Source organism: Podarcis muralis, chromosome 2, assembly GCF_964188315.1.
Source record: "Podarcis muralis chromosome 2, rPodMur119.hap1.1, whole genome shotgun sequence".
In the NCBI taxonomy this organism is placed as follows: Eukaryota; Metazoa; Chordata; class Lepidosauria; order Squamata; family Lacertidae; genus Podarcis; species Podarcis muralis.
The window spans coordinates 124,394,194-124,421,911 of record NC_135656.1 but is presented as its reverse complement, the minus strand read 5'-3'; the positions used below and the strand labels follow the sequence as shown (position 1 = coordinate 124,421,911).

The 27,718-nt window shown below is 41.7% G+C and overlaps 1 protein-coding gene and 1 long non-coding RNA gene across 4 annotated transcripts in view; both read left to right on the top strand.

The window, feature by feature from the left end:
- The window catches only part of LOC114592580 (uncharacterized), a 48,449-nt gene extending 22,253 nt beyond the window's left edge, over positions 1–26,196 (top strand). Inside the window, 2 exon segments of the mRNA XM_077923426.1 lie at positions 132–1,920; positions 22,521–26,196. Of these exon segments, the coding sequence (XP_077779552.1) occupies positions 132–1,920; positions 22,521–23,957 (3,226 nt within the window). The 3' untranslated portion in view covers positions 23,958–26,196.
- LOC144326688 (uncharacterized) lies at positions 12,338–17,369 on the top strand. Of its 3 annotated transcripts, XR_013391660.1 has the most exons (4): positions 12,338–12,702; positions 13,327–13,484; positions 14,693–14,762; positions 15,904–17,369. It is a non-coding gene; the product is annotated as an uncharacterized LOC144326688 (long non-coding RNA). The 3 variants fall into 3 exon arrangements; XR_013391658.1 differs by lacking the exon at positions 13,327–13,484; XR_013391659.1 differs by lacking the exons at positions 12,338–12,702; positions 13,327–13,484 and adding an exon at positions 14,261–14,330.
- Positions 26,197–27,718: the final 1,522 nt, after the last annotated feature.

Here is a 27,718-nt window from a genome sequence, read left to right as displayed (position 1 = left end):
GATAGTCCAGTGTCAGAAAACAGGCACGAGATCTGGTGGCACATCATAATTATAAATACTAATTGGGATGAGTGCCAATTGAACTTGATGTGTGTCATATTCCTTTGTTCTTTCCCTTGAAACACCAACAGGATTTTGTCTCCCTGCACCCTGAAGCAGACGATGGAGAAGACAGGCAAGAGTTCTGGGGGGCCATCTGTAAATTCAAAAGGAATAATGAAGAAACCATTTGAATGTATAGAGTGTGGAAAGAGCTTCAGTCGAAGTGAAACCCTTACAATACATCATCGAACTCACACAGCGGAGAAAGCATTTAAATGTATAGAGTGTGGAAAGAGCTTCAGTCAAAGTGAGAAACTTCGACTACATCAACGGACTCACACAGGTGAGAAACCATTTGAATGTATAGAGTGTGGAAAGAGCTTCAGTCAAAGGGGAAATTTAAGACGACATCAACGAACTCACACAGGGGAAAAACCATTTGAATGTATAGAGTGTGGAAAGAGCTTTAGTCTAAGGGCAAACCTTAGAATACATCAGCGAACTCACACAGGGGAGAAACCATTCAGATGCATGGAGTGTGGAAAGAGCTTCAGTGATAGTGGGAAACTTCGACTACATCATCGAACTCACACAGGGGAGAAAGCATTTAAATGTATAGAGTGTGGAAAGAGCTTCAGTCAAAGTGAGAAACTTCGACTACATCAACGGACTCACACAGGTGAGAAACCATTTGAATGTATAGAGTGTGGAAAGAGCTTCAGTCAAAGGGAAAATTTAAGACGACATCAACGAACTCACACAGGGGAAAAACCATTTGAATGTATAGAGTGTGGAAAGAGCTTTAGTCTAAGGGCAAACCTTAGAATACATCAGCGAACTCACACAGGGGAGAAACCATTCAGATGTATAGAGTGTGGAAAGAGCTTCTCTAATAGTGGGAAACTTCGACGACATCATCTAACTCACACAGGGGAGAAAGCATTTAAATGTATAGAGTGTGGAAAGAGCTTCAGTCAAAGTGAGAAACTTCGACTACATCAACGAACTCACACAGGGGAAAAACCATTTAAATGTATAGAGTGTGGAAAGAGCTTCAGACAAAGTGGACACTATAGACTACATCAACGAACTCACACAGTGGAGAAAGCATTTAAATGTATAGAGTGTGGAAAGAGCTTCAGTCAAAGTGAGAAACTTCAACAACATCATCGAACTCATACAGGGGAGAAACCATTTAAATGTATAGAGTGTGGGAAAAGTTTCAATAAAAGTGGACACTATAGAGAACATCAGCGAACTCACACAGGGGAAAAACCATTCAAATGTATAGGGTGTGGAAAGAGCTTCAGTCAAAGTGGACACTATAGAGAACATCAGCGAACTCACACAGGGGAAAAACCATTTAAATGTATAGAGTGTGGAAAGAGCTTCAGTCTAAGTGAAACCCTTAGAAAACATCAGCAAACTCACACAGGGGAGAAACCATTTAAATGTATAGAGTGTGGGAAAAGTTTCAATAACAGTGGACACTATAGAGAACATCAGCGAACTCACACAGGGGAAAAACCATTCAAATGTATAGAGTGTGGAAAGAGCTTCAGTCAAAGTGGACAATATAGACAACATCAGCGAACTCACACAGGGGAAAAACCATTTAAATGTATAGAGTGTGGAAAGAGCTTCAGTCTAAGTGAAACCCTTAGAAAACATCAGCGAACTCACACAGGGGAGAAACCATTTAATTGTATGCAGTGTGGGAAAACCTTCAGTCAAAGGGGACACTTAAGAGAACATCAACGAACTCACACAGGGGAAAAACCATTTGAATGTATAGAGTGTGGAAAGAGCTTCAGTCAAAGTGGACAATGTAAACGACATCAACGAACACACATGGGGAAAACCATTTGAATGTATAGAGTGTGGAAGGAGCTTCAGTTGAAGTGAAAACTCTTTGCTATTTGCTGTTTAGTAGCGCTGCAGAGAGCTTGCTGGGGAGACCATGCATTAAAAAGGGACTAAAAAATAACTTAAACAAGGTTTTATTAACAAAAACAAAAACTCCTTGTACACTAAATACATCAACAACAAACCAGACCCAACCACCAACCCATCCCCCAGGGTAATGAGGGAGCGAGTTGCTGCTCCTTATATACTATGCCCAAATGCTGACACAGCTTGATTAACACACCTCAGCAGTACCTGCTATGTTTCACAGCTGTAAGACTGGGTCTCGTTATTTGCCCTGGCCCTTAAAGACATACACAACTTGTGAAACAATAATGTACCTTCACATTTTAAAGTGACCATTCAACATTTCTCCTGCGGTTCATTATTGTGGAACAAAAACATAAAGCATATTTTGTACATGTCTTTCATGTGTAACCTTTGGAAGAGCTTTAGTAAAAATGTCTGCAATTTGATTGTCATCTGGAACATACTGAAATACAATCATTTCATCAGCAATTAGTTTCTTTACAAACTGTAAACGTAACCTTAAGACTCTAGTGCGCTGCGTATTGGTCTCTGAACACAGGATAGCAAGTCCACTCTGGGAATCAAGGTAAACTTTTACTGGTAGTGTTACTTGCATCTGTAGGTCGGCAAATACTTGCAGATACCATTCTATATCACGAGTGGCCTGAACGCATGCACATAATTCACTCTCTGTTGTGGAGAGACAAATAATGGTTTGTGTCTGGGACCTCCATTCAAATGGACAACCATTATAACAAAACACCATACCAGACACACCCTGCAATTATTTTGTGCCACTGCATGAGATGCATCACAGAAAATTTCAAAACCTTTGTCAATACTTGATGTAAACTGCAACCTATAATGTTTGGTATGTTTAAGGTACATTACCACTCTCTTAAGAGCAGAGAAACATTCCGTTGTGGGCTTTTCCACAAATTTTGCCAGAAAGTGAAAAGCATAAGTTATATCTGGTCTTGAGATTCTTTGAATGAAATTTAGCTTGCCTATAGCTGAACAATACAAAGTTTTGTTAGGAAATGACTTATCTTCACCTGTAAAGGCGAAACCACACACCATAGGTGTTTCCTTCCCATTTGCATTTTCTAAACATAGCATTTCAACAAGATCATCAATTTTTGCAGTTTGATGAACCAAGAAAGATCCATTTTTGCCCTTCTCAATTTGCATGGATAAGTAATTTTTAGCTATGCCTAATTCCACCACTTGAGCCAGACATCCTGGAGACCCTGAGCCAGACATCCTGGAGAGTGAAGTCAAATGGGCCTTAGAAAGCACTGCAAATAACAAGGCCAATGGAAGTGATGCTATTCCAGCTGAACTATTTAAAATTTTAAAAAGATGATGCTGTTAAGGTGCTACACTCAATATGCCAGCAAGTTTGGAAAACTCAGCAGTGGCCAGAGGATTGGAGAACACTCTACATCCCAATCCCAAAGAATGTTCCAACTACCGCACAATTGCACTCATTTCACACTCTAGCAAGGTTATGCTTAAAATTCTACAATGCTGGCTTAAGCAGTATGTGGACCGAGAACTCCCAGAAGTGCAAGCTGGATTTTGAAGGAGCAGAGGAACCAGAAACCAAATTGCAAACATGCTCTGGATTATGGAGAAAGCTAGAGAGTTCCAGAAAGACATCTAATTCTGCTTCATTGAATATGCAAAAGCTTTTGTTTGTTTTTTATTTCTTTTTATTGAAGTTCACTTAAATAACCAAAACAAAAAACAAAACAACAGTTACAGAAAAAAGAAAGGAAAAGAAAGAAAAAATATCCATACATAACACAAAAATAGCATCAATTTCCGTTACAGTTCCTTGTCTTACTCCTTGAATCTTTATATCTTTAGATATTTAGATCTTTCCTCTACACACGTATTGACCTCCTTCCCTCCGGATTTTGGGCTTCTTGATAAAAATTCTCTTTTTTCTGCAGCTAAGAGTTGTTAATGGTTTGCGCATCATAAGATTTATATCAGACCTGCTGTAGTTTTTAAGTTTCTATAGTTTCCTTCAATATATACCATAAATTTATTCCAATCGCTAATAAACTTTGTATTTTTTTGGTTTCTATTTTTTTGCGTCATTTTTGCTAATTCAACATATTCAAATAATTTTGTTTGCCAATCTCTGACCGTTGGGGTATTTGAACTTTTCCAATTTTGTGCAATTAATATTCTAGCCGCTACTGTCGAATATTGGAATAGTGTTTTATCTTCTTTTTTAATTTCATCCCCAATTATTCCTAATAGGAAGGCCTCTGGTCTTTTAGGGAAAGTGTATTTAAATATTTTTTTTAACTCGTTATAAATCAGGTCCCAAAATTTCTTCATTTCCTCGCAAGTCCACCACATATGGTAGAAATTGCCTTCTTTAATTTTACACTTCCAGCAGGCTTTATTTCCTGTTTTGTACATTTTTCCTAATTTTGCTGGTGTGATGTACCACCTATACATCTTTTTTTCTAAATTTTCTCTAAGCGTGACGCATGCCGTGAATTTCATTCCATAACTCCATAATTTCGACCACTTTTCATATTCTATATTGTATCCCAAATCAATTGCCCATTTTGTCATAATCTCCTTTATTTCTTCATCTTTAGTGTCCCATTCCAATAATATAGCATACATTTTGGATAATAACTTGGTTTTGCCTTCAATTATTTCTATCTGAAATTTAGATTTTTTCTCACTTATCCCTACTTTTTTGTCTTCCATCCATATTGCGTTTATTTGATGATACTGCAGCCAGCCTGTTAATTTGTCTTTCAGCTCTTCATATGTTCTCAATTTCCAGCCACTTTCTGATCTTATCAGTAGGTCTTCGTAGGTCAATCTTTCTCCTTCCAAATTTGCTTTTTTGATTGTTAAAATGTCAATTGGTGATAACCACCAGGGCATCTTCCATTCTAAAAGTTTTTTATTTTTCTCCCAAACTTCATATAGTGGTGCTCTAATAATATGACTTGAAAACCCTTTATGTACCTTTTCTTTATTTAGCCACAAGTAGGCGTGCCAACCGAACCTATTGTAGAAACCTTGTAGGTCTAACAGGTCAGTGTTTTCCAAATTAATCCAATCTTTGATCCAACAAAGGCAGGAGGCCTCGAAGTATAATTTCAAATTTGGCACCGAGAATCCCCCTCTTTCTTTTCGATCTGTGAGTACTTTGAATCTAATTCTCGGTCTTTTCCCTTGCCATATAAATTTCGAAAGAGTTTTCTGCCAATCCTTAAACATTGTGGAACCTCTAATCACAGGGATGTTTTGGAACAAGAATAACATTCTTGGGAGTATGTTCATTTTTATTGCCGCCATCCTTCCCAACCATGAAAGTTTCACTCTGTTCCATGTATCTAGATCTTTTTTAATTTCCTTCCATGTTGTCAAGTAATTATCCTGAATTAAGTTTATATTTTTTGTAGTTAGCCAAATTCCTAGATATTTTTTTTTTTAGCCACCTTGATTCCATTCTGTATCTCTAATTTTTCTCTTTCATCTTTTCCCAGATTTTTAGTCAGCATTTTTGTCTTTGATTTATTCAGTTTAAAACTGGATAGTTTGCCATATTCTTCTAATATTTCCAGGGCCTTACTGACACTTTTTTGCGGCTCTTCTAGGGATAACATCAAATCGTCTGCATACGCTTTTAGTTTGTGTTCTTTCGTTCCTACTTTGATCCCTCGAATCTCTGGTGTTGCTCTTATTTTGTTCGTAATTACCTCTAATACCATAATGAATAAAAGCGGGGATAGAGGGCAACCTTGTCTTGTTCCTTTTTCAATTTTAAATGAATTTGTTAAATTGTTGTTTATAATCAATTTGGCAGATTGATTCGTATAGATTGCTTTTATTCCTTCCATAAATTCACCCTCTAGCCCTGCTTTCTCCATGCTTTTTAGTAGGTACAGCCATAAGACATTGTCGAATGCCTTCTCCGCATCGATAAAAATCAGCGCCGCAGGTACTTCAAATATTCAATGATATTTATGGTATGCCTTACATTGTCTTTGAGTAACCTACAGTGGTACCCCGCAAGACGAATGCCTCGCAAGACGGAAAACCCGCAAGACGAAAGGGTTTTCTGTTTTGGAGGCGCTTCGCAAGACGAATTTCCCTATGGGCTTGCATCGCAAGACGAAAGCCCATAGGGAAATGCTGGCGGTCGGGAGCAAAGACTTTCGCCCACAGCCGGCCTTCAGAAGAGGACCTCTTCTGAAGGCCGGCGGGGGGCAAAAGTCTTTGCTCCCCCCCCTGCCTTCCCCCCGCCTGCCCCGGGCGATCTTAAAATGCTGGCGGGCGGGAGCGAAGCGTTCGCTGCCGACCCCCAGCATTTTAAAATCTCCAAGGGACAGCAGAGAAGTCTCTGTCCCGAGGAGATTTTAAAATGCTGGGGGTCGGGAGGGAAGCGCTGCCGACCCCCAGCATTTTAAAATCTCCCCGTGTCCAGGGGAGGTTTTAAAATGCTGGGGGTCGGGAGCGAAGCGTTCGCTGCCGACCCCAGCATTTTAAAATCTCCAAGGGACAGCAGAGAAGTCTCTGTCCCGAGGAGATTTTAAAATGCTGGGGGTCGGGAGGGAAGCGCTGCCGACCCCCAGCATTTTAAAATCTCCCCATGTCCCGGGAAGGTTTTAAAATGCTGGGGGTCGGGAGCGAAGTGCTGCCGACCCCCAGCATTTTTAAATCTCCCCGGGACACGGGGAGATTTTAAAATGCTGGGGTCGGCAGCGCTTCGCTCCCGACCCCCAGCATTTTAAAACGCTGTTCCGAAGGGGGGGGCGGGATCACCTGCCCCAGCCGCCCCACTTCGGAACGCTGTTCCGAAGCGGGGAGGGGGGGCGGGATCACCTGCCCCAGCCGCCCCACTTCGGAACGCTGTTCCGAAGCGGGGAGGGGGGCGGGATCACCTGCCCCAGCCGCCCCACTTCGGAACGCTGTTCCGAAGCGGGGAGGGGGGGCGGGATCACCTGCCCCAGCCGCCCCACTTCGGAACGCTGTTCCGAAGCGGGGAGGGGGGGCGGGATCACCTGCCCCAGCCGCCCCACTTCGGAACGCTGTTCCGAAGCGGGGAGGGGGGGCGGGATCACCTGCCCCAGCCGCCCCACTTCGGAACGCTGTTCCGAAGCGGGGAGGGGGGGCGGGAAGACCTGCCCCAGCCGCCCCACTTCGGAACGCTGTTCCGAAGCGGGGAGGGGGGGCGGGATCACCTGCCCCAGCCGCCCCACTTCGGAACGCTGTTCCGAAGCGGGGAGGGGGGGCGGGAAGACCTGCCCCAGCCGCCCCACTTCGGAACGCTGTTCCGAAGCGGGGAGGGGGGGCGGGAAGACCTGCCCCAGCCGCCCCACTTCGGAACGCTTTTCCGAAGCGGGGCGGGGGGCGGGAACACCTTCTGAAGGCAGGCGGGGGGGCGAAAGTCTTTGTCCCCCCTGCCTGCCTTCCCAGGGGCTTTTAAATCGCCCCGGACAGCGGAGAAGTCCTCCGCTGTCCGGGGCGATTTTAAAATGCCGCCCGCCAGCATTTTAAGATCGCCTGGACAGCGGAGAAGTCCTCCGCTGTCCCAGGGTTTTTTAAAATGCTGGGGGTGGGAAGAAAAGCCCTTGTCCCCCCCCCCAGCCTTCAGAAGAGGTCCGGGGACAGACTGTCCCCGGACCTGGTCTGAAGGCGGTTTCCCTAGGAACGCATTAATTGATTTTCAATGCATTCCTATGGGAAACCGTGCATCGCAAGACGAAAAAGCCGCAAGACGAAGAGACTTGCGGAACGAATTAATTTCGTCTTGCGAGGCACCACTGTATTTGGAAGGAATCCTGCTTGATCCTTATGAATTAGATTTGCTAGATATCTTTTGAGTCTACTTGCCATTACCTCTGCGAAGATTTTGTAATCGTTATTTAATAATGATATGGGCCTATAGTTTTTAATATTAAGTTTGTCCGTATCGGGTTTAGGGATCATGGTGATGTAGGGCTCTTTCCATGTTTCTGGTATCCTTCCTCCTCTCAATATATTATTCATAATGTCACATAGCACTGGTGTTAATTGATTTTCTAATACTTTATAATATTTAGCTGACAATCCATCTGGTCCCGGGGCTTTTCTTAATTTCTTCTTTCTTATCGCATCCTGGACCTCTTCTACTTTTATGGGTTTATTTAATTGGGTTCTTTCTTCCTCTGTTATAATCTTCCCGCTGCAGTCTTCTAAGTATTTTTCTATTCGGATTATTTCTTCCTCTACCTTTTTATACAATTTCTCATAAAATTTGAGGAAAATTTCCTGTATTTCTTTTGGGTCTTCTATCAATTGCTCCTCCATTTTTATCTTATTTATCACATTTTGTTTTTGCCTTCTTCGCAATTGCCAAGCTAATAATTTACCTGTTTTGTTAGCTGATTCGAAGTATTTTCGTTTCGTTAACTTAATTTTCCATTCAATTTCTTGACTTGTTAGCATTGAATACTGTGTTTGTAATATTTTTGTTATTTGTATATTTTGTTCGTCTTTCAGATTTGCTATTAATTTTTTCTCGCATTCTCTTAACTGACTAAGAATTTCCTCTTTCTTTTGTTCTCTTACTTTCCTCTTATAGCTATTTTGCTGAATAAAAAAAACCTCTTAGGACTGCTTTACTAGCATCCCAGACTACATCTATACTTGTTTCTTTATTAAGATTCAAATTGAAATAATCTTTTAAAGTGGCTTTGGCCTTTACAATGACTTCTTCATTCTCCAATAAATATTCATTCATTCTCCATCTGAACCTGCTCTGTGATACACCTTTTATTTCCAACATTATCGAATTATGATCAGAGAGGGTTCTTGGTTGAATTTCACATTTTAGAGTTCTTAATGTAAGTTCTCTTGAGCCCCAGATTTGATCAATTCTGCCCCAGCTCTTATGTGGTTCTGAAAAAAAGGTGAATTGCTTCTCTATTGGGTGTTTGTGTCTCCAGATGTCTACTAAATTCAAATTTTCCTCCAAGTTATTAAAGGATCTTGGCAGTTTCCCTTGGTTACGTTTTTTCCTTTCTGTTTGTCTGTCAATTTCTGGTGCCGGCACTCCATTAAAATCTCCCAATAATATCATCTTGTTACACTCTAACTCTAGTAATATTTCTTCCAGTTCCTTAAAAAAATCCAGTTTATTCAGGTTTGGGGCATATATGTTTATCACGTTAAGTTTTTCACCCTGGAAATTAATTTGTACCCCCAAAATCCTACCTTCATCATCTTTACAAATCAATTTGGGTTCCCATTTTTCTTTGACGTATATCGCTACCCCTCTTTTCTCCCCCGCAATAGAATTTATAAACTCAACCCCAAGTTTTTTGTTTATCAAAATATGTTTGTGCTTTTTGGTCATGTGTGTCTCCTGTATACAGATTAAATCCAGATTCTTTCTTTTCAGGGCATTCACAATTTTATTCCTTTTGGTTTTTTCATTCACACCATTCACATTCCATGACAAAATTTTCAGATTCATTGTTATGTTTACTTTCCAATCTACAAGCAACTAATAATTTAAATTTGAGTGGTTTTGTTTTCTGTATCCTCCTCCTCCTCATCTTTTTCTTCCACTACTCCCTCTTCCTCTTCTTCTTCATCCACTTCTTCCTTCCTTCCCTTATCTTCCTGTTCTTTTCCTTTCTCTCTTCTTCTTCTTCTTCTTCTCTCCTCTAGGTCTCCATTTCTTCCTCCATATCTCTCCTCTACTTTTCCAAGATCTTTCTCATATCTGTGCAGAAATTTGCTCACTTCTTGAATCTCAGTGATCTTAAATCTTTTATCTTTATAGAAAAAGGAGATCCCTTGTGGGAACTCCCATCTATGTTGTATGCCGTTCTTTTTTAGAACACTTACTAGCTGTTTATATCCTTCTCTTTTGCGTAGGAGTCTGGTTGGTATTTTTTTAAAGATGATAATTGGTCTTCCTTCAATTATTAATTTCTTTTGGTAAATTACTCTCAATATTGTATTTGTCATCTCTATCAAGTTGAATATGACTAAACAATCTCCTGGAACCTTTTTTGATTTTACTTGTTTGGACCTTATTTTTATTCTAAAAGCGTTTTCTATCGTATATGCAATCTCTTGCTTTTCTCCCAAGGAGCAGGCGTCTTTTAATTTTGTGGCTGCTGTCACCATCTGCAGTGATCATGGAGCCCAAGAAAGTAAAATCTCTCACTGCCTCCATTTCTCCCCCTTCTATTTGCCAGGAGGTGATGGGCCCAGTGGCCATGATCTTAGCTTTTTGATGTTGAGCTTCAGACCATATTTTGCGCTCTCCTCTTTCACCCTCATTAAAAGGTTCTTTAATTCCTCCTCACTTTCTGCCATCAAGGTTGTGTCATCTGCATATCTGAGGTTGTTGATATTTTTTCCGCCAATCTTAATTCTAGCCAAATTACATTAAGATAAGAAAATGGCTGCAGTAGAGGAGCATGGCAGCAAGAGAGAGAAAATGGCTGCGCGATTTGGCTCTTTTATGGAGTCAGCCAGGGCCACGCCCATCTCCCAAGGGGAGGATGCTCCAGACCAGTGGAACAGGAATTTACACTGACTGGAGTAACGTCCCCCTGCCTGTGCCCACAGTTGCGTTGTACTGGAGCTCTATATAAGCAGGCTGGCTGAACCCTTCAGTTCAGTTCTGTTTTGGCCTGTGAATAAACAAGAGCTGTTTGAAGAATCACTGGGTCGTCTGATATGTTCACCCACAACTTAACACCCACAGTGCTTTCTTCATACTGTGATTGAATAATGAAAAGACTTTTTCTAATTCTACTTCTGAGACGGGGAAGGAGGGGCTGCAGGTACCAGAGAAGTCTCCTCGTGAGCCTATTTTCGCTCAGAGGCACCATGTGGCAGCCCCAGGGCTTCTGCTTCCTTTGGGTTTAGGGGAAGATCCCGCTCAAATCTTCCATTCTTGGACAAGGTGAGTGAGTGGGTGGTTGTGGAAGAACTCCAGGCACACCTGGATTGAGGTTGAATCCTGACAAGACAGATGCACTGTTTTGGGGGGACAGGGCAGGCAAGATTGGAGAATTCCTGGTCCTGAAAGGGGTAACTGTGCCCCTGAAGGACTGGGTGTGCAGCCTGGGAGTCATTTTGGACTCACAGCTGTGCATGGAGGCACAGGTCAATTCTGTGTCCAGGGCAGTGTCTACCAGCTGCCTCTGGTATGCAGGCTGAGACCCTACCTGCCTGCAGACTGTCTCTCCAGAGTGGTGCATGCTCTAGTTATCTCCCGCTTGGACTACTGCAATGCGCTCTACGTGGGGCTAGCTTTGAAGGTGACCTGGAAACGACAACTAATCCAGAATGCGGCAGCTAGACAGTTGACTGGAAGCGGCCAAGACCACATAACAACACCAGTCTTGAAAGACCTGCATTGGCTCCCAGTATGTTTTCGAGCACAATTCAAAGTGTTGGTGCTGACCTTTAAACCCTAAACGGCCTCAGCCCAGTAGACCTGAAGGAGCAACTCCACCCCCATCGTTTTGCCCGGACAATGAGGTCCAGCTCTGAGGGCCTTGTGGCGGTTCCCTCACTGCGAGAAGCGAAGTTACAGGCAACCAGGCAGAGGGCCGTCTCAGTAGTGGCGCCCGCTCTGTGGAAAGGCCTCCCATCATATATGAAAGAAATAAACAACTACCTGATGTTTAGAAGACATCTGAAGGCAGCTCTGTTTAAGGAAGGTTTTAATGATTGATGTTTTCATGTATTTTTAATATTCTGTTGGAAGCCACCCAGAATGGCTGGGTTTAATAAGAAAACAAAACAAAACAATAATTTTGAACTAATTCTTCAGTCATGCTTCAGGGGAGTCTTCCTGCAAGCAGACCACTGTGTACACAAGGGTTTCACAAACATGGGTTTCCACTCTTTTTGGAAGACAACTGCTAAAGACATAGGAAAAACAATCATTGGAAAACAAATAAATATTGATATATATTTATGAAGGCAACCCAGCTTAGGGAAGATTTTTATGTTGATGTTTCATCGTGTAAATAAATAATAATAGTCACACATACGTATATACGTATATTATTTAAACTACACAAATAATTGTAATAAATCATCACGGCCCCTGCGTCTTATTACTGCCTCCCTGTTACCTAGCCCAGTCTTAAGCAGACATGGATTATGCCTTTCCTGTTCTTCTGGCCTTTTTGAGGACCCAGGAAGAGTCTACGTAGGACCCTCAACTTAACTCTATTAAAATGATACAATAACAAAAGTAAATAAGGAAAGAATAAGTGTGCAGCTGCCACCCTGCTGTGGAGGGAAACATACATCCATCAGCTCATACACAGATAGGAAGTCACCCGCTCCCGCCCCCATTTCCACTCTCCGCTGTGGGGAGAGAGGCGACTTGGGGGGAGGAGGGGGCCATTTCCCGACGGAGCCCCAAGAGCAGGAGGCCAAAGGCAGCGCCATCTCTTCCTGTTCCCATCCCAACACAGGCAGGGGCTGCTCTGCGAACGTAGCTCTAGAGGCGCGCGCCTTCGACAAGGAACCCGAAGTGTCTATAGGTCGGAAGTTTCCAGGGGGCCCAAAGGACCCTGGAAAAGTGGGAGGTTTTCCGAAGGGGAGGAGGGGTGTGGGTTGACTAATTCCCCTCACCCCCCCTACTCCGCTTTATATTGCGGGGAAGGAAACCGGAAAAGCGAGGAAGGGAGGCGGAGGTCCAGAGAGGACAAAGAGGTAAAGAGGCTGCGTGGGAAAGGGGGCGACTTAGGGGGAAGGTAGGGAGGAAAAGACAGAGACCCCTCCCGGAAACAGAGCCATAGCTAGGGGGGTGGGCTAGACGGGGGGGTTTGCACCAGGTGACGCCTCCAGCAGAGCGCCGTTGAGGATGTCTTTGTGGGGACGCAAATGTCCCCAATCGGGTCTTTGACTCGGGGGAAATCCAGCCTAGTTTCACCCCTGCCCGCAAAAAAGCCCCTCTCCTGGGCCTCATAAGCAGGGGCTCCGATCCCCGCAATCCTGCTGCGAAGGGGGGGGCCAACACCTGCAGGGATTGCGTGGCAGGATCTCCTTTGGAGCCGCCCCATATTTCTTTTTTCCTGGGGGTCCGGGAGGTGCTCAAGGCCCCCGATCCATGCAATCCAGCTGCCCTCTCCTTTGCAGCGCCCTCCCCTCCACACGCATCTCTTTTCCCCCGGTGCTCAAGCGAGGCTGATATGCCCCCCACCCCCCGGGCTCTCTTGCCTGAACTGAAACGTGATGCCCACCAAGGGGGTCTCCACGAGGACCTCCTATCCCCAAGCAGGGATGGATTTGAACCCAGGACCCAAACATGAAGCCCTCTGCCGTCCCCCCTGGCAGGAATCCCTCGAAGTACTCCTGCGCCTTGAGGGAGAGACGGAGTCCACGAAAGGGTTAAAGGAAGTGAAATAGGCCTGGATAGAGACCCCCCCTCCCTCTCCCGCCTCCGGATGGAGAGGTTGGCACGCCCGGGAGAGATTCGGCGCAGAGGGCGAGGGGTGAGCGGTGCCAAGGGGGTCTCTGGGCGCAGGAGAGACTGTGGGACAGAGGGGGCAGGGGAACTTGGGGGGCATCCCTGGGAGATAGAAGCCCAGCCGAGCAGAGAGGGAGGGAGGGAGGGAGACTCTTCCTTTTGGAGATATGTCTCCATCCTTGGGCGCTGGAGGAGGAATCTCCGGTGGTGGGTCTGCCTTGGCTTCTCCCTCCTGCCCAGGAATCTGCCACTTCTTCAAGTCAACCGGAGAGAGAGAGTTGTCCCTGATGGTGGGGTTTTTCCCACTGATTCCCCCACTTTCCCCCATGGAAGCAACATCCTCTCCCCACTGATCCTCGAAAGCTACTGCATGGCTGGCTGTGGGCTGCATTTTACCAAGTCAAACCGTTGGTCCACCTTGGAGAGCAGAAGAGAGAAAAAGGTGGAAGGTCCTGGGAGGGAGGGGGGAGGAGGAGGCCTTCTCCAAAGCAGCTCTTTGCTTCGGGAAGCCCCGCCCAGGAAGTAGCCAGATACCTCTTCCTCTCTCTCAGGCTCCCATTCTTAAGTGTTTCCACTGCATGGTTAATCAGTGGTGCTGGTGCTGATGATGTATATATACCAATTCAACAATGTGGGAGAAGGATGCTATAGAAAGGCTTTCAGGGTTTATATATAAGTATATCCAGAAGTCATTTCTATTACTTTTATTTATTGTAGGCAATGTCAGAGTGAGATACCATCTATCTGCATACAAAGATCCATAATCCGTCCCAGTCTGGGGCATTTCCATGATACACAATGCCTGTGGCTGGAGGCTCTACACCCACGGGTGTGCATCTGCAGGCCTGGAATTGCCAGTATTACAGGAAAGGTTTGGGAACTTGCCAAATTTACAGACTGTATGTGAGTGAGAGTTTGTGTGGGGGGTGATAGTTTACAGCAACCGTGTAAGTTTCTCCATCCGTAACTTTTCATGAACCGATATTGCGGTAGGAATTCCAAAATAACTATGCAAAATCTACAAAGAGACTCTCAGGATAATGGAGATTGCGAGTCTTCCTGCTCCACAGTCCACACCCTCAGCCTGCAGCCCACAAATGCTGAGACCATAATACTTTCATTAGCCCTTAATGGGACATCAGCTACTTTGTTATACTTTCTTCAACACATGAATATTTTTGAATACTTTTCCAGTGACGTAAATAGCACTTCCGTTTTACTTATTCCGCACAGGAGAGAATCTGATCTGCAAGTCTGAGCTCAACTCCTTTCTTGAAACAGAAAAATACAGAGACTTTGAGAGGTAAGTCCTTCCTCTTGCCTGGGAGACTGTATCTTTGTAGGTCTCGTTTCAGTTTGCGGGAACATGAGAAAAGTCCTGCTGGATTTGGATCAGGGCCCACCTCGTCCAGCATCCTCTTCTCACAAGGACCAGCCAAGGAGAAACCCCCCAGCAGGGCCAACAGCTGTCTCCCCACTCAGGACTCCCAGCCCCTGGGATTCAGATGAATAATTCCTCCGTAGGGGAGGGGGACTAATAGCTGGGAACTGAAGGACTGCTACTGAAATGGTGGGTGGTTCTGAGAAGGTGGACACAATGGAGCCGCCTCAGGAAGTAAATGGTGCAGGATTAGGGAATGTGTGTAGTTGCTTGGAGTGTATCAGGAAGATGTTACACATCACGGAGGAAGGAGGAAACAATACAGATATTTAGCTTTTTCAGAGGAGGAGGAAGATGGAGAAAGTGTGTCCCTCCAGATGTTGTTCCAGTAGAACTCCCATCATCCCTGGTCGTTGGCCATCCTTGCTTGGGCTGATGGTACTTTGAGTCCAACCACATCTGGAGGGCCAGAGGTGCCTACCTCAGCATAGAGGATTCCTCTAGAGGCTCAGACTCACTTGGGAGGTCCAGGTGGGTGTGAGACATGTTTTCAGTGATTATGATTGATACCTATACTCCAAATCCAAGGTGCCCACACTAAATGAAGGTCTGGATGATACCCTCAATGAGGTCTGGCTTATATTCCAGAAGACGGCCAACCAGGGAATAGATCTGAAGGTTCTGAACTGAGTTACAATCGGGATTCTGAGTTACAATTCAGGCTGAAAAATGGAGTCAGGGATCCTTTTTTAAAAAAAGTTTTTTATTTATACAACAAGAAAAAAAAAACACACACAAATACCATATTACACACAAATTACAAAAATAACCATATACACATAATTTTCTTAGCAAACAATAAAACATCTAATGGTTTTATCACTAAAGACCCAACCTCCCGTCTATTCTATATTTCAAATTCATATTACTTTTTGCCAGTACACACTTTTATCATAATTAAACTTATTCTCAATAAATCTAATTTCTTATATCTACCTTGCCATTATTACTGAAGTTCCTCGAATGCTGCAACAGAATTTAAACTACTGTATTTATTTTTCAGATAATCTTTGAAAACCTCCCATTTTGAAACAAATTCCTGTTTTGATTTATTCTTTATTTTTTTCTGATAAACCATCTAATTCAGCATATTCTGTCAGCTTTTGGATCCAATCTTGTATAGAGGGGATTTCATTACTCTTCCATTTTGCTGCGATCAAAACTCTTGCTACCACCGTTGCATATAAAAAGATACCCTTCCTCTTTTGTGGAATATCCAAATCTGTTATTCCCAGGAGGTAGGCCTCTGGTTTTTTATTGAAAGAGATCTTTAGCATTTCTTGCAGTTCTACATGGATACTCTCCCAGAATACCTGTATTTTCCTACATGTCCACCACATATGGTAGAATGTTCCTGATTCACCGCATCTCCAACAATTACTTGACACATTTTTATACATTTTTGAAAGTTTCCATGTTGTTAGATACCATCGATGTTGCATTTTTTTGAAAGTTCTCTCTAATCGTGTAACAATTTGTGAATTTCCAATTGATCTTCCATAAATTTTCCCATTGGGCCATGGTTATTGAATGGCCAAAATCCTGGGACCACCTCACCATTGCCACTGTTACCTCCTCCTCCTTGACTGTCCAGTCAAGAAGGAGTCGATAAGTTTTGGAAAGAGTTTTTCTTTTAGAATTTACAAGATCAGATTCGAATCGGGAAATTTCTGTTGAGAACCCCTTTTGTTCGTCAGATTTAAATTTTTCAAATAACTGATGGTATTGGAACCAGTCTGAGATGTGTTCTCTTATTTCCTCAAAGTTTTTATTTGGTTATCTTCATTTTTGAGAAGTGTTTTATATGTTGGCCAGCTTTCCTGAGTATTTTTCCGTTTTACTGCTACGGCTTCTATTGCAGAAGCAGCAAGATTCAACTTTGGACTCTATTGCGATGTTGCAAATTCAGAGAAGGGAGAATACCCTAAGATTCAGAGGAATAACAGAGGACGCAGAGGAAATAATTGAGAAAAAAATCTCAAAAGAGCTAGCAGCTTGGTTAGACCTAGAAGAAGCAGAAGTAACACAAAAAATAGAAAAAGCATTTAGAGTCAAATCTAATGCAGCAAAAGCAAATAACTGGCCGGCTGACTGTTTGGTCTCTATGGATTTCAGAAATCGAATTTTACAAGCTAGCAACAAGAAGAAATTCAAGTCGGAAGGAAATGATATTATTGTCCACAAGATTATTCCAAATCAATTGATAAAAAAGAGAGAAGCTTACAAACCTCTAGCCGAGGCACTAAAGGCAAAGGCAGTGGACTATACATGGGAGTACCCTGAAGGCATCTCCCTTTTCTTTAAAGTGCTTGTTGGCATTAGATGCGGACAAGTTCTGGAGAAAGTACCGGAAAGAGCTCGGAGGGAAAAGGCAATTGTTGGGAGAATCAGAGGAAATTGAACAAACAGTTGAGAGTTAGGAGACAGATCTAAGAAGGGAATTTATTAAACGTATACTGAGACCTTGAATGTGTAAATTTATTTATTTATTATTTATTATTAATCCGTTCACGTATCATAAGAAATAAAGTATGGATTATAAATTTATTACTTGGAACGTAAATGGTTTAAATGAAAAATCAAAAAGGAACAAGGTGGAACATTCTGGTAAAGCAAAAATATGATCTAATCTGTCTGCAAGAAACCCATGTAGCGGAAAAACATAAAAGAGTATTAATAAAAAAAAGATTGGGGCTTGAGTTTATTGCATCAAGTAAAGAAAAAAAGAGAGGGGTGGTAATCTATGTAAAACCTCAGCTGGAGCCAAAACTGCTTTACAATGATGAAAAAGATCGAACAGTGATTATAGAAGTTAAGATCAATAATGAAAAAGTGATAGTTATTGGAGTTTATGCACCAAATGAAAGAAAATCCGAATTCTATCAATTCTTGGAAGAAAAAGTCATAGAATATCTAGGGGGGGGAATTATATTATTAGGAGATTTTAATGGAGTAGTCAATCCAAACATGGACAGAACAATAAAGAAGAAAGAAAAGAGGCAGAACAAACTCCCAACTACATTTTTCCAATTAATAGAACTCCTGAATTTGTTTGACGCTTGGAGGTTTAAGAATCCAACAGAGAAAGAATTTACACACTATTCAGAGCCACATAAATCGGCGGGAGAAATCGACGTGATTTATGAAATCGACAACAAAGGATTTATTAAATAATATTACAAAAGCAGAAATCCATCCAAGGACAATTTCAGATCATAGCGCAGTCTGGGTTAACTTTAAAGGAAAAGAAGAAAAGATTAAAAGGTGGCAACTTAATGAGAGTATGTTAAATGATGAAAAAACTGTACAGAAGGCCAAGCAAATCTTAGAAGAATATTTTAAGTTTAATTTAAATCAAGGAGTAGATCTAGAGACGGTTTGGGACGCGGGTAAAGCCGTCATAAGAGACTTCTTTATCCAACAAAACGCATTCCAAAGGAAAATAAAGGAGAAGAAAATGGAGATTTGGGAGGAAATTAGAAAAAAGGAAAGGATCATTTTCTAAAAACCAGACGATGAACTAATTAAGCAAAATATAAAAATTTTACAGACGCAATTCTCCATGATAATAAACGGAGAGACAGAATGGAAGATAAAATGGTTGCGACATAGAAATTTTGAGTTTGCAAATAAACCTGGCAAACTTCTGGCCTGGCAATTAAAGAAGAAAAAGGAAGATAGAATTATCAATAAAATTAAAATTGAAGACAAATGGATTCAAGAACCGAAGGAAATTAGTAAAACTTTTGCTAGTTTTTTCGGAAAACTATATAAAGAAGGTCCAGAGACTCTAGAAAAAATAATTGATTATTTGGGCAAAAATAAACTACCAATAATACTGAAATCTTGAACTCACCAATAACAGCTATGGAGGTGCAACAAGCTATACACAGATCAAAATTAGGAAATACACTGGGCCCAGATGGTCTCCCAGCTAATTACTATAAAAAGTTAGAACAGGCATTATTTCTTCCCATGAAAGACCTAATGAATAATCTGGCAACTGGAAAGCTACCGAAAACCTGGAAGGACAGCTTTATTACTCTTATCCACAAACAGGGAACAGATGCCTCAAACATGGCCAATTACAGACCCATTGCACTGCTAAATAACGATTACAAGATATTTGCAGACATTCTTGCAAATAGATTAAAAATGGTGCTGAAAGAGATAATTCATAAAGATCAAACCGGATTTCTTCCCGGATGATTTATGCAATCCAACATGAGATGTGTGATTAATGTATTAGAATATTTGGATATTAAAATTGATAAACCAGCAGCTATTATGTTGGTGGACGCTGAAAAAGCTTTTGACGTGTCCTGGAAATTTATGAAAAAATTAATGGAAGAAATCGGACTGGGAGAAAATATTTGTAAAAGAATAAATGCCATCTATTCGGAACAATATGCAAAATTGATCATCGACGGAAGAATTACTGAGGAGTGCAAAATAAACAAGGGAACCAGACAGGGCTGCCCACTGTCACCACTGATATTTATCTTGGTGATGGAAGTCTTGAACGATCAGATAAGAAAGGATCAGCTTGTTAAAGGCATCACTCTGGGAAACAAAACATATAAAATTAAAGCTTTTGCGGATTTACTTGTTATGACTGAAAACCCTAAAGAAAGTCTGAAAAGAGTACTGGAACTGATTATAGAATTTGGAGAAGTGGCAGGCTTTAAGCTAAATATAACAAAAACAAAAATGCTTGTTAAAAATGTAACCACAGAAGAAAAGGACGACTTAGAAAAAATATTGGGCCTGAAAATCTCCTCAAAAGTGAAATACTTGGGTGTTTGGATCACCCCCAAGAACATAAACTTATTTCAGGATAATTACACCAAAACTTGGTTAGAGATTAGAAAAAACTTTGTAACCTGGAGTAAACTAAAATTAACATTTCTGGGTAGGATTTCCATTATAAAGATGAATGTGCTTCCAAAATTAATCTTTTTATTTCAAATGATTCCAATACTGGGCGAAGCAAGTTGTCTTAGGATATGGCAAAGAGAAATTTCCAAATTCCTGTGGGAAGGGAAGAAACCTAGGATTAAACACCTGATCTTAATAGACATAAAAGAGAAAGAAGGCTTTTCCCTACCCGACTTAAAACTTTACTACGAGGCAGCCTGTTTCACCTGGCTAAAAGATTGGTGCACGTTGCAGGATCCGGACCTCTTGGACCTGGAAGGTTTTGACAACCGTTGGGGATGGCACGCCTACCTGATATATGGAAAAGCGAAAATTCATAAAAATTTTACCAACCATATAATAAGAAAATCACTCTTTGCTGTATGGGAAAAATATAAAGACCTGATGGAACCTAAAGTCCCGTGGTGGACTTCTCCAATAGGAGGCAGGGATCCTAAATGTCATCTAAAGATGGTTTTCCCCCTCACAATCTCTTCTGGTGGAAGCATCTCTGACTGCACCTCCTCTCTCAAAAATCAGATTCTTTCCTTCCACCCCCTTTTGTTGACATCCATCTGCCTCGAGACACAATGTAGAGTCTCCATGAGGTTGAAGTCAAACAGGGGTGTTAGAAGCACAGACGTGACCCCTGCAGAATACAGGGCAGTGTGTATGGAGGTTCTGGGCTCCCTACACGACAAGGCCATCTTCTCCAGCAGGGTGGCCCCATTTAAAAATGCAAAAATCCGGACAGAGTTGTCGAGCTTTCTAAAAATACAAATTCTCCCCAAAAGAAGCAGTTTTTGAGCTTTCCTGATGTTTCCCACCATAGAAATCTTCGGAATGTAATGGAGTCTGGCACGCTTCCCTGTGCCGGCTTGACCCTCAAGCTCTCTTCCTGGCTCCAAGCAGAGTATCGCAGCAGCTGTTTTGCCTTGTGTGGGTGATAAATCCCAGTCTGTACACAGGCTTCTTGCTTAATCTAAGAAGGCTTTATTATGTACAGAAAAAAATCATAAATCACCCCAGAGATCGGGCGGACATTCTCTCCGGCTCAACAGCTAAAAGCGGAAGTAACTCACGTATGTGAACAAAACCAGGCCTCAGGATGTGAGACGTCATACAGAACTGTTTAACCCTGTAAGTTCTGGTTCTCCTCACAAGAAACGGCAGCCTTGCCATACGTCTGGGTGGACCTTTTGCCGATCTTGTGAAAATCCTCCTCGATTCCCGGGGGGGGGGGGACAGACCTATGGCAGCCCTACCTTCTCAACCTTCTTGATATGGTCCAAAGGGAAGCAGAGCAATATTTTTGGCCCCAGCTTGGTCCCAGGAGTTACCGGAAGGAGGCGTACAAAATTCCACCCAACATGTTGCAATGTATTTGGACCAATAGAAGCTCCATATAAAGCACTCAGGAGTCCAGCTGTATTTCGTTTCCTGCTTGGCAGGAGGTTGGACTCGATGGCCCTTGTGGTCTGTTCCAACTCTATGATTCTATGATTCAAGGAGGGCTTTATTCCAGCTGCAGTCCTGCAGCATCATAAAGTACCATAAATCAGCCTTCCTACATACAGGGGAGAAGCCAGTGTGGAGAAGTCAAGCATACCTCCGTATACTAGCTGGCTGTAGACCAATTAGGCAGCGCCCCATCTCTTGGGATGCTGACTCACCACATGAAACTGAGTCAGCATTTCCACTTAGCTTAGTGTTCACTCCTTGATACCCACAACACTCCAACACAATCATCTTAAGGACTCTACTCCCGATTAGTGTAGCGTTTACTTCTTGGCCTCTTATTTTCCTGAAGATATTCACGCAAGGCAGCAGAGGTTTAGGATCAGAGTTTTCCTTCTGCTGCTTGGCCTCCCTTCCCAGGTTGATGAGCCCCTCACTTCCCTCTACGGCACTTGCATAAACCACCTGCTTGACTGTTGGAGTCACTATTGGTCTCGTCTGCTCAATGTGCCAGAGCCTCTCATCGCATGCAGTGAAAGTCCCTGACTCATCAAGGGATTGAGACCCATCAATTATCCTCAACTGGTTTAGATGGCCTGTCGAAGCTTTTCCTGGGTTGTGTCTGCTGTTGCATACTGACAGCGTCTAGGACCCACAGGTGAGAGCTGAGTACAGGTTGGGGATTAATGGTGGACCAATCACCCCAGAAGGAGCCCTATATGTCCCCCACGAGAGGTACTATCCCAGCCCCAACACCCCATGACATAATACTATTAATGTATTTGATAGATCAGAAATAAATTTGTGTCTCCAGCAATAAAACTAACAGCTTCATCCCATGAATGAATCACTGCTAAATATCCAAGGCTGAAGTTTCCATTAAGTACAGTTATAAATTGATGTTTAATATCGAGCTTCTTCAGTGTGACACAGATTCCGCTTTGAAATAGAGGAGGTACGTCCAGGAGTGATGCAAATGGAGAAAGGACAGTGAGAGAGGCCTAGGCAGAGAATTTACACTAGGACAGTCTTGTGTCAGAAAACGGGCACGAGATCTGGTGGCACATCATAATTATAAATACTAATTGGGATGACTGCCAATTGAACTTGATGTGTATCATCTTCCTTTGTTCTCTCCCTTGAAACACCAACAGGATTTTGTCTCCCTGCACTCTGAAGCAGATGATGGAGAAGACAGGCAAGAATTCTGGGGGGGCATCTGTAAATTCAAAAGGAATAACGAAGAAACCATTTGAATGTATAGAGTGTGGAAAGCGCTTCAATCGAAGTGAAACCCTTACAATACATCATCGAACTCACACAGGGGAGAAACCATTTAAATGTATGCAGTGTCGGAAAACCTTCAGTCAAAGCGGACACTTAAGACGACATCAACGAACTCACACAGGTGAGAAACCATTTGAATGTATAGAGTGTGGAAAGAGCTTCAGTCAAAGGGGAAACCTTAGAATACATCAGCGAACTCACACAGGGGAGAAACCATTCAGATGCATGGAGTGTGGAAAGAGCTTCAGTGATAGTGGGAAACTTCGACTACATCATCGAACTCACACAGGGGAGAAACCATTTAAATGTATAGAGTGTGGAAAGAGCTTCTCTAATAGTGGGAAACTTCAACGACATCATCTAACTCACACAGGGGAGAAACCATTCAGATGCATGGAGTGTGGAAAGAGCTTCTCTCACAGTGGGAAACTTCGACGACATCATCTAACTCACACAGGTGAGAAACCATTTGAATGTATAGAGTGTGGAAAGAGCTTCAGTCAAAGGGGAAACCTTAGAATACATCAGCGAACTCACACAGGGGAGAAACCATTCAGATGCATGGAGTGTGGAAAGAGCTTCAGTGATAGTGGGAAACTTCAACTACATCATCAAACTCACACAGGGGAGAAACCATTTAAATGTATAGAGTGTGGAAAGAGCTTCAGTCAAAGTGGACACTATAGAGTACATCAACGAACTCACACAGTGGAGAAAGCATTTAAATGTATAGAGTGTGGAAAGAGCTTCAGTCAAAGTGAGAAACTTCAACAACATCATCGAACTCATACAGGGGAGAAACCATTTAAATGTATAGAGTGTGGGAAAAGTTTCAATAAAAGTGGACACTATAGAGAACATCAGCGAACTCATACAGGGGAAAAACCATTTAAATGTATAGAGTGTGGAAAGAGCTTCAGTCTAAGGGAAACCCTTAGAAAACATCAGCGAACTCACACAGGGGAGAAACCATTCAAATGTATAGAGTGTGGAAAGAGCTTCAGTCTAAGGGAAACCCTTAGAAAACATCAGCGAACTCACACAGGGGAGAAACCATTCAAATGTATAGAGTGTGGAAAGAGCTTCAGTCAAAGTGGACAATATAGACAACATCAACGAACTCACACAGGGGAAAAACCATTTAAATGTATAGAGTGTGGAAAGAGCTTCAGTCTAAGTGAAACCCTTAGAAAACATCAGCGAACTCACACAGGGGAGAAACCATTTAATTGTATGCATTGTGGGAAAACCTTCAGTCAAAGGGGACACTTAAGAGAACATCAACGAACTCACACAGGGGAAAAACCATTTGAATGTATAAAGTGTGGAAAGAGCTTCAGTCAAAGTGGACAATGTAAACGACATCAACGAACACACATGGGGAAAACCATTTGAATGTATAGAGTATGGAAAGAGCTTCAGTCAAAGTGGACACTGTAAACGACATCAACGAACACACATGGGAAAAACCATTTGAATGTATAGAGTGTGGAAGGAGCTTCAGTTGAAGTGAAAACTCTTTGCTATTTGATGTTTAGTAGCGCTGCAGAGAGCTTGCTGGGGAGACCATGCATTAAAAAGGGACTCAAAAATAACTTAAACAAGGTTTTAATAACAAAAACAAAAACTCCTTGTACACTAAATACATCAACAAACAACCATGACACAACCACCAACCCATCCCCCAGGATAATGAGGGAGCGAGTTGCTGCCCCTTATATACTATGCCCAAATGCTGACACAGCTTGATTAACACACCTCAGCAGCACCTGCTATGTTTCACAGCTGTAAGACTGGGTCTCGTTATTTGCCCTGGCCCTTAAAGACATACACAACTTGTGAAACAATAATGAACCTTCACATTTTAAAGTGACCATTCAACATTTCTCCTGCGGTTCATTATTGTGGAACAAAAACATAAAGCATATTTTGTACATGTCTTTCATGTGTAACCTTTGGAAGAGCTTTAGTAAAAATGTCTGCAATTTGATTGTCACCTGGAACATACTGAAATACAATCATTTCATCAGCAATTAGTTTCTTTACAAACTGTAAACGTAACCTTAAGACTCTAGTGCGCTGCGTATTGGTCTCTGAACACAGGATAGCGAGTCCACTCTGGGAATCAAGGTAAACTTTTACTGGTAGTGTTACTTGCATCTGTAGGTCGGCAAATACTTGCAGATACCATTCTATATCACGAGTGGCCTGAACGCATGCACATAATTCACTCTCTGTTGTGGAGAGACAAATAATGGTTTGTGTCTGGGACTTCCATTCAAATGGACAACCATTATAACAAAACACCATACCAGACACACCCTGAAATTATTTTGTGCCACTGCATGAGATGCATCACAGAAAATTTCAAAACCTTTGTCAATACTTGTAAACTGCAACCTATAATGTTTGGTATGTTTAAGGTACATTACCACTCTCTTAAGAGCAGAGAAACATTCCGTTGTGGGCTTTTCCACAAATTTTGCCAGAAAGTGAAAAGCATAAGTTATATCTGGTCTTGAGATTCTTTGAATGAAATTTAGCTTGCCTATAGCTGAACAATACAAGGTTTTGTTAGGAAATGACTTATCTTCACCTGTAAAGGTGAAACCACACCATAGGTGTTTCCTTCCCATTTGCATTTTCTAAACATAGCATTTCAACAAGATCATCAATTTTTGCAGTTTGATGAACCAAGAAAGATCCATTTTTGCCCTTCTCAATTTGCATGGATAAGTAATTTTTAGCTATGCCTAATTCCACCACTTGAGCCAGACATCCTGGAGACCCTGAGCCAGACATCCTGTAGAGTGAAGCCAAATGGGCCTTAGAAAGCACTGCAAATAACAAGGCCAGTGGAAGTGATGCTATTCCAGCTGAACTATTTAAAATTTTAAAAGATGATGCTGTTAACGTGCTACACTCAATATGCCAGCAAGTTTGGAAACCTCAGCAGTGGCCTGAGGATTGGAGAACACTCTACATCCCAATCCCAAAGAATGCTCCAACTACCGCACAATTGCACTCATTTCACACGCTAGCAAGGTTATGCTTAAAATTCTACAATGCAGGCTTAAGCAGTATGTGGACCGAGAACTCCCAGAAGTGCAAGCTGGATTTTGAAGGAGCAGAGGAACCAGAAACCAAATTGCAAACATGCTCTGGATTATGGAGAAAGCTAGAGAGTTCCAGAAAGACATCTACTTCTGCTTCATTGACTACACAAAAGCTTTTGTTTTTTTTTTATTTCTTTTTATTGAATTTCACTTAAATAACCAAAACAAAAAACAAAACAACAGTTACAGAAAAAAGAAAGGGAAAAAAAAGAAAAAATATCCATACATAACACAAAAATAGCATCAATTTCTGTTACGGTTCCTTGTCTTACTCCTTGAATCTTTATATCTTTAGATATTTAGATCTTTCCTCTACACACGTATTGACCTCCTTCCCTCCCGATTTTGGGCTTCTTGATAAAAATTCTCTTTTTTCTGCAGCTAAGAGTTGTTAATGGTTTGCGCATCATAAGATTTATATCAGACCTGCTGTAGTTTTTAAGTTTCTATAGTTTCCTTCAATATATACCATAAATTTATTCCAATCGCTAATAAACTTTGTATTTTTTTGGTTTCTATTTTTTTGCGTCATTTTTGCTAATTCAACATATTCAAATAATTTTGTTTGCCAATCTCTGACCGTTGGGGTATTTGAACTTTTCCAATTTTGTGCAATTAATATTCTAGCCGCTACTGTCGAATATTGGAATAGTGTTTTATCTTCTTTTTTAATTTCATCCCCAATTATTCCTAATAGGAAGGCCTCTGGTCTTTTAGGGAAAGTGTATTTAAATATTTTTTTTAACTCGTTATAAATCAGGTCCCAAAATTTATTCATTTCCTCGCAAGTCCACCACATATGGTAGAAATTGCCTTCTTTAATTTTACACTTCCAGCAGGCTTTATTTCCTGTTTTGTACATTTTTCCTAATTTTGCTGGTGTGATGTACCACCTATACATCTTTTTTTCTAAATTTTCTCTAAGCGTGACGCATGCCGTGAATTTCATTCCATAACTCCATAATTTCGACCACTTTTCATATTCTATATTGTATCCCAAATCCATTGCCCATTTTGTCATAACCTCCTTTATTTCTTCATCTTTAGTGTCCCATTCCAATAATATATCATACATTTTGGATAATAACTTAGTTTTGTCTTCAATTATTTCTATCTGAAATTTTTGTCTTTGATTTATTCAATTTAAAACCGGATAGTTTGCCATATTCTTCTAATATTTCCAGGGCCTTACTGACACTTTTTTGCGGCTCTTCTAGGGATAACATCAAATCGTCTGCATACGCTTTTAGTTTGTGTCCTTTCGTTCCTACTTTGATCCCTCGAATCTCTGGTGTTGCTCTTATTTTGTTCGTAATTACCTCTAATACCATAATGAATAAAAGCGGGGATAGAGGGCAACCTTGTCTTGTTCCTTTTTCAATTTTAAATGAATTTGTTAAATTGTTGTTTATAATCAATTTGGCAGATTGATTCGTATAGATTGCTTTTATTCCTTCCATAAATTCACCCTCTAGCCCTGCTTTCTCCATGCTTTTTAGTAGGTACAGCCATAAGACATTGTCGAATGCCTTCTCCGCATCGATAAAAATCAGCGCCGCAGGTACTTCAAATATTCAATGATATTTATGGTATGCCTTACATTGTCTTTGAGTAACCTATTTGGAAGGAATCCTGCTTGATCCTTATGAATTAGATTTGCTAGATATCTTTTGAGTCTACTTGCCATTACCTCTGCGAAGATTTTGTAATCGTTATTTAATAATGATATGGGCCTATAGTTTTTAATATTAAGTTTGTCCGTATCGGGTTTAGGGATCATCGTGATGTAGGCCTCTTTCCATGTTTCTGGTATCCTTCCTCCTCTCAATATATTATTCATAATGTCACATAGCACTGGTGTTAATTGATTTTCTAATACTTTATAATATTTAGCTGACAATCCATCTGGTCCCGGGGCTTTTCTTAATTTCTTCTTTCTTATCGCATCCTGGACCTCTTCTACTTTTATGGGTTTATTTAATTGGGTTCTTTCTTCCTCTGTTATAATCTTCCCGCTGCAGTCTTCTAAGTATTTTTCTA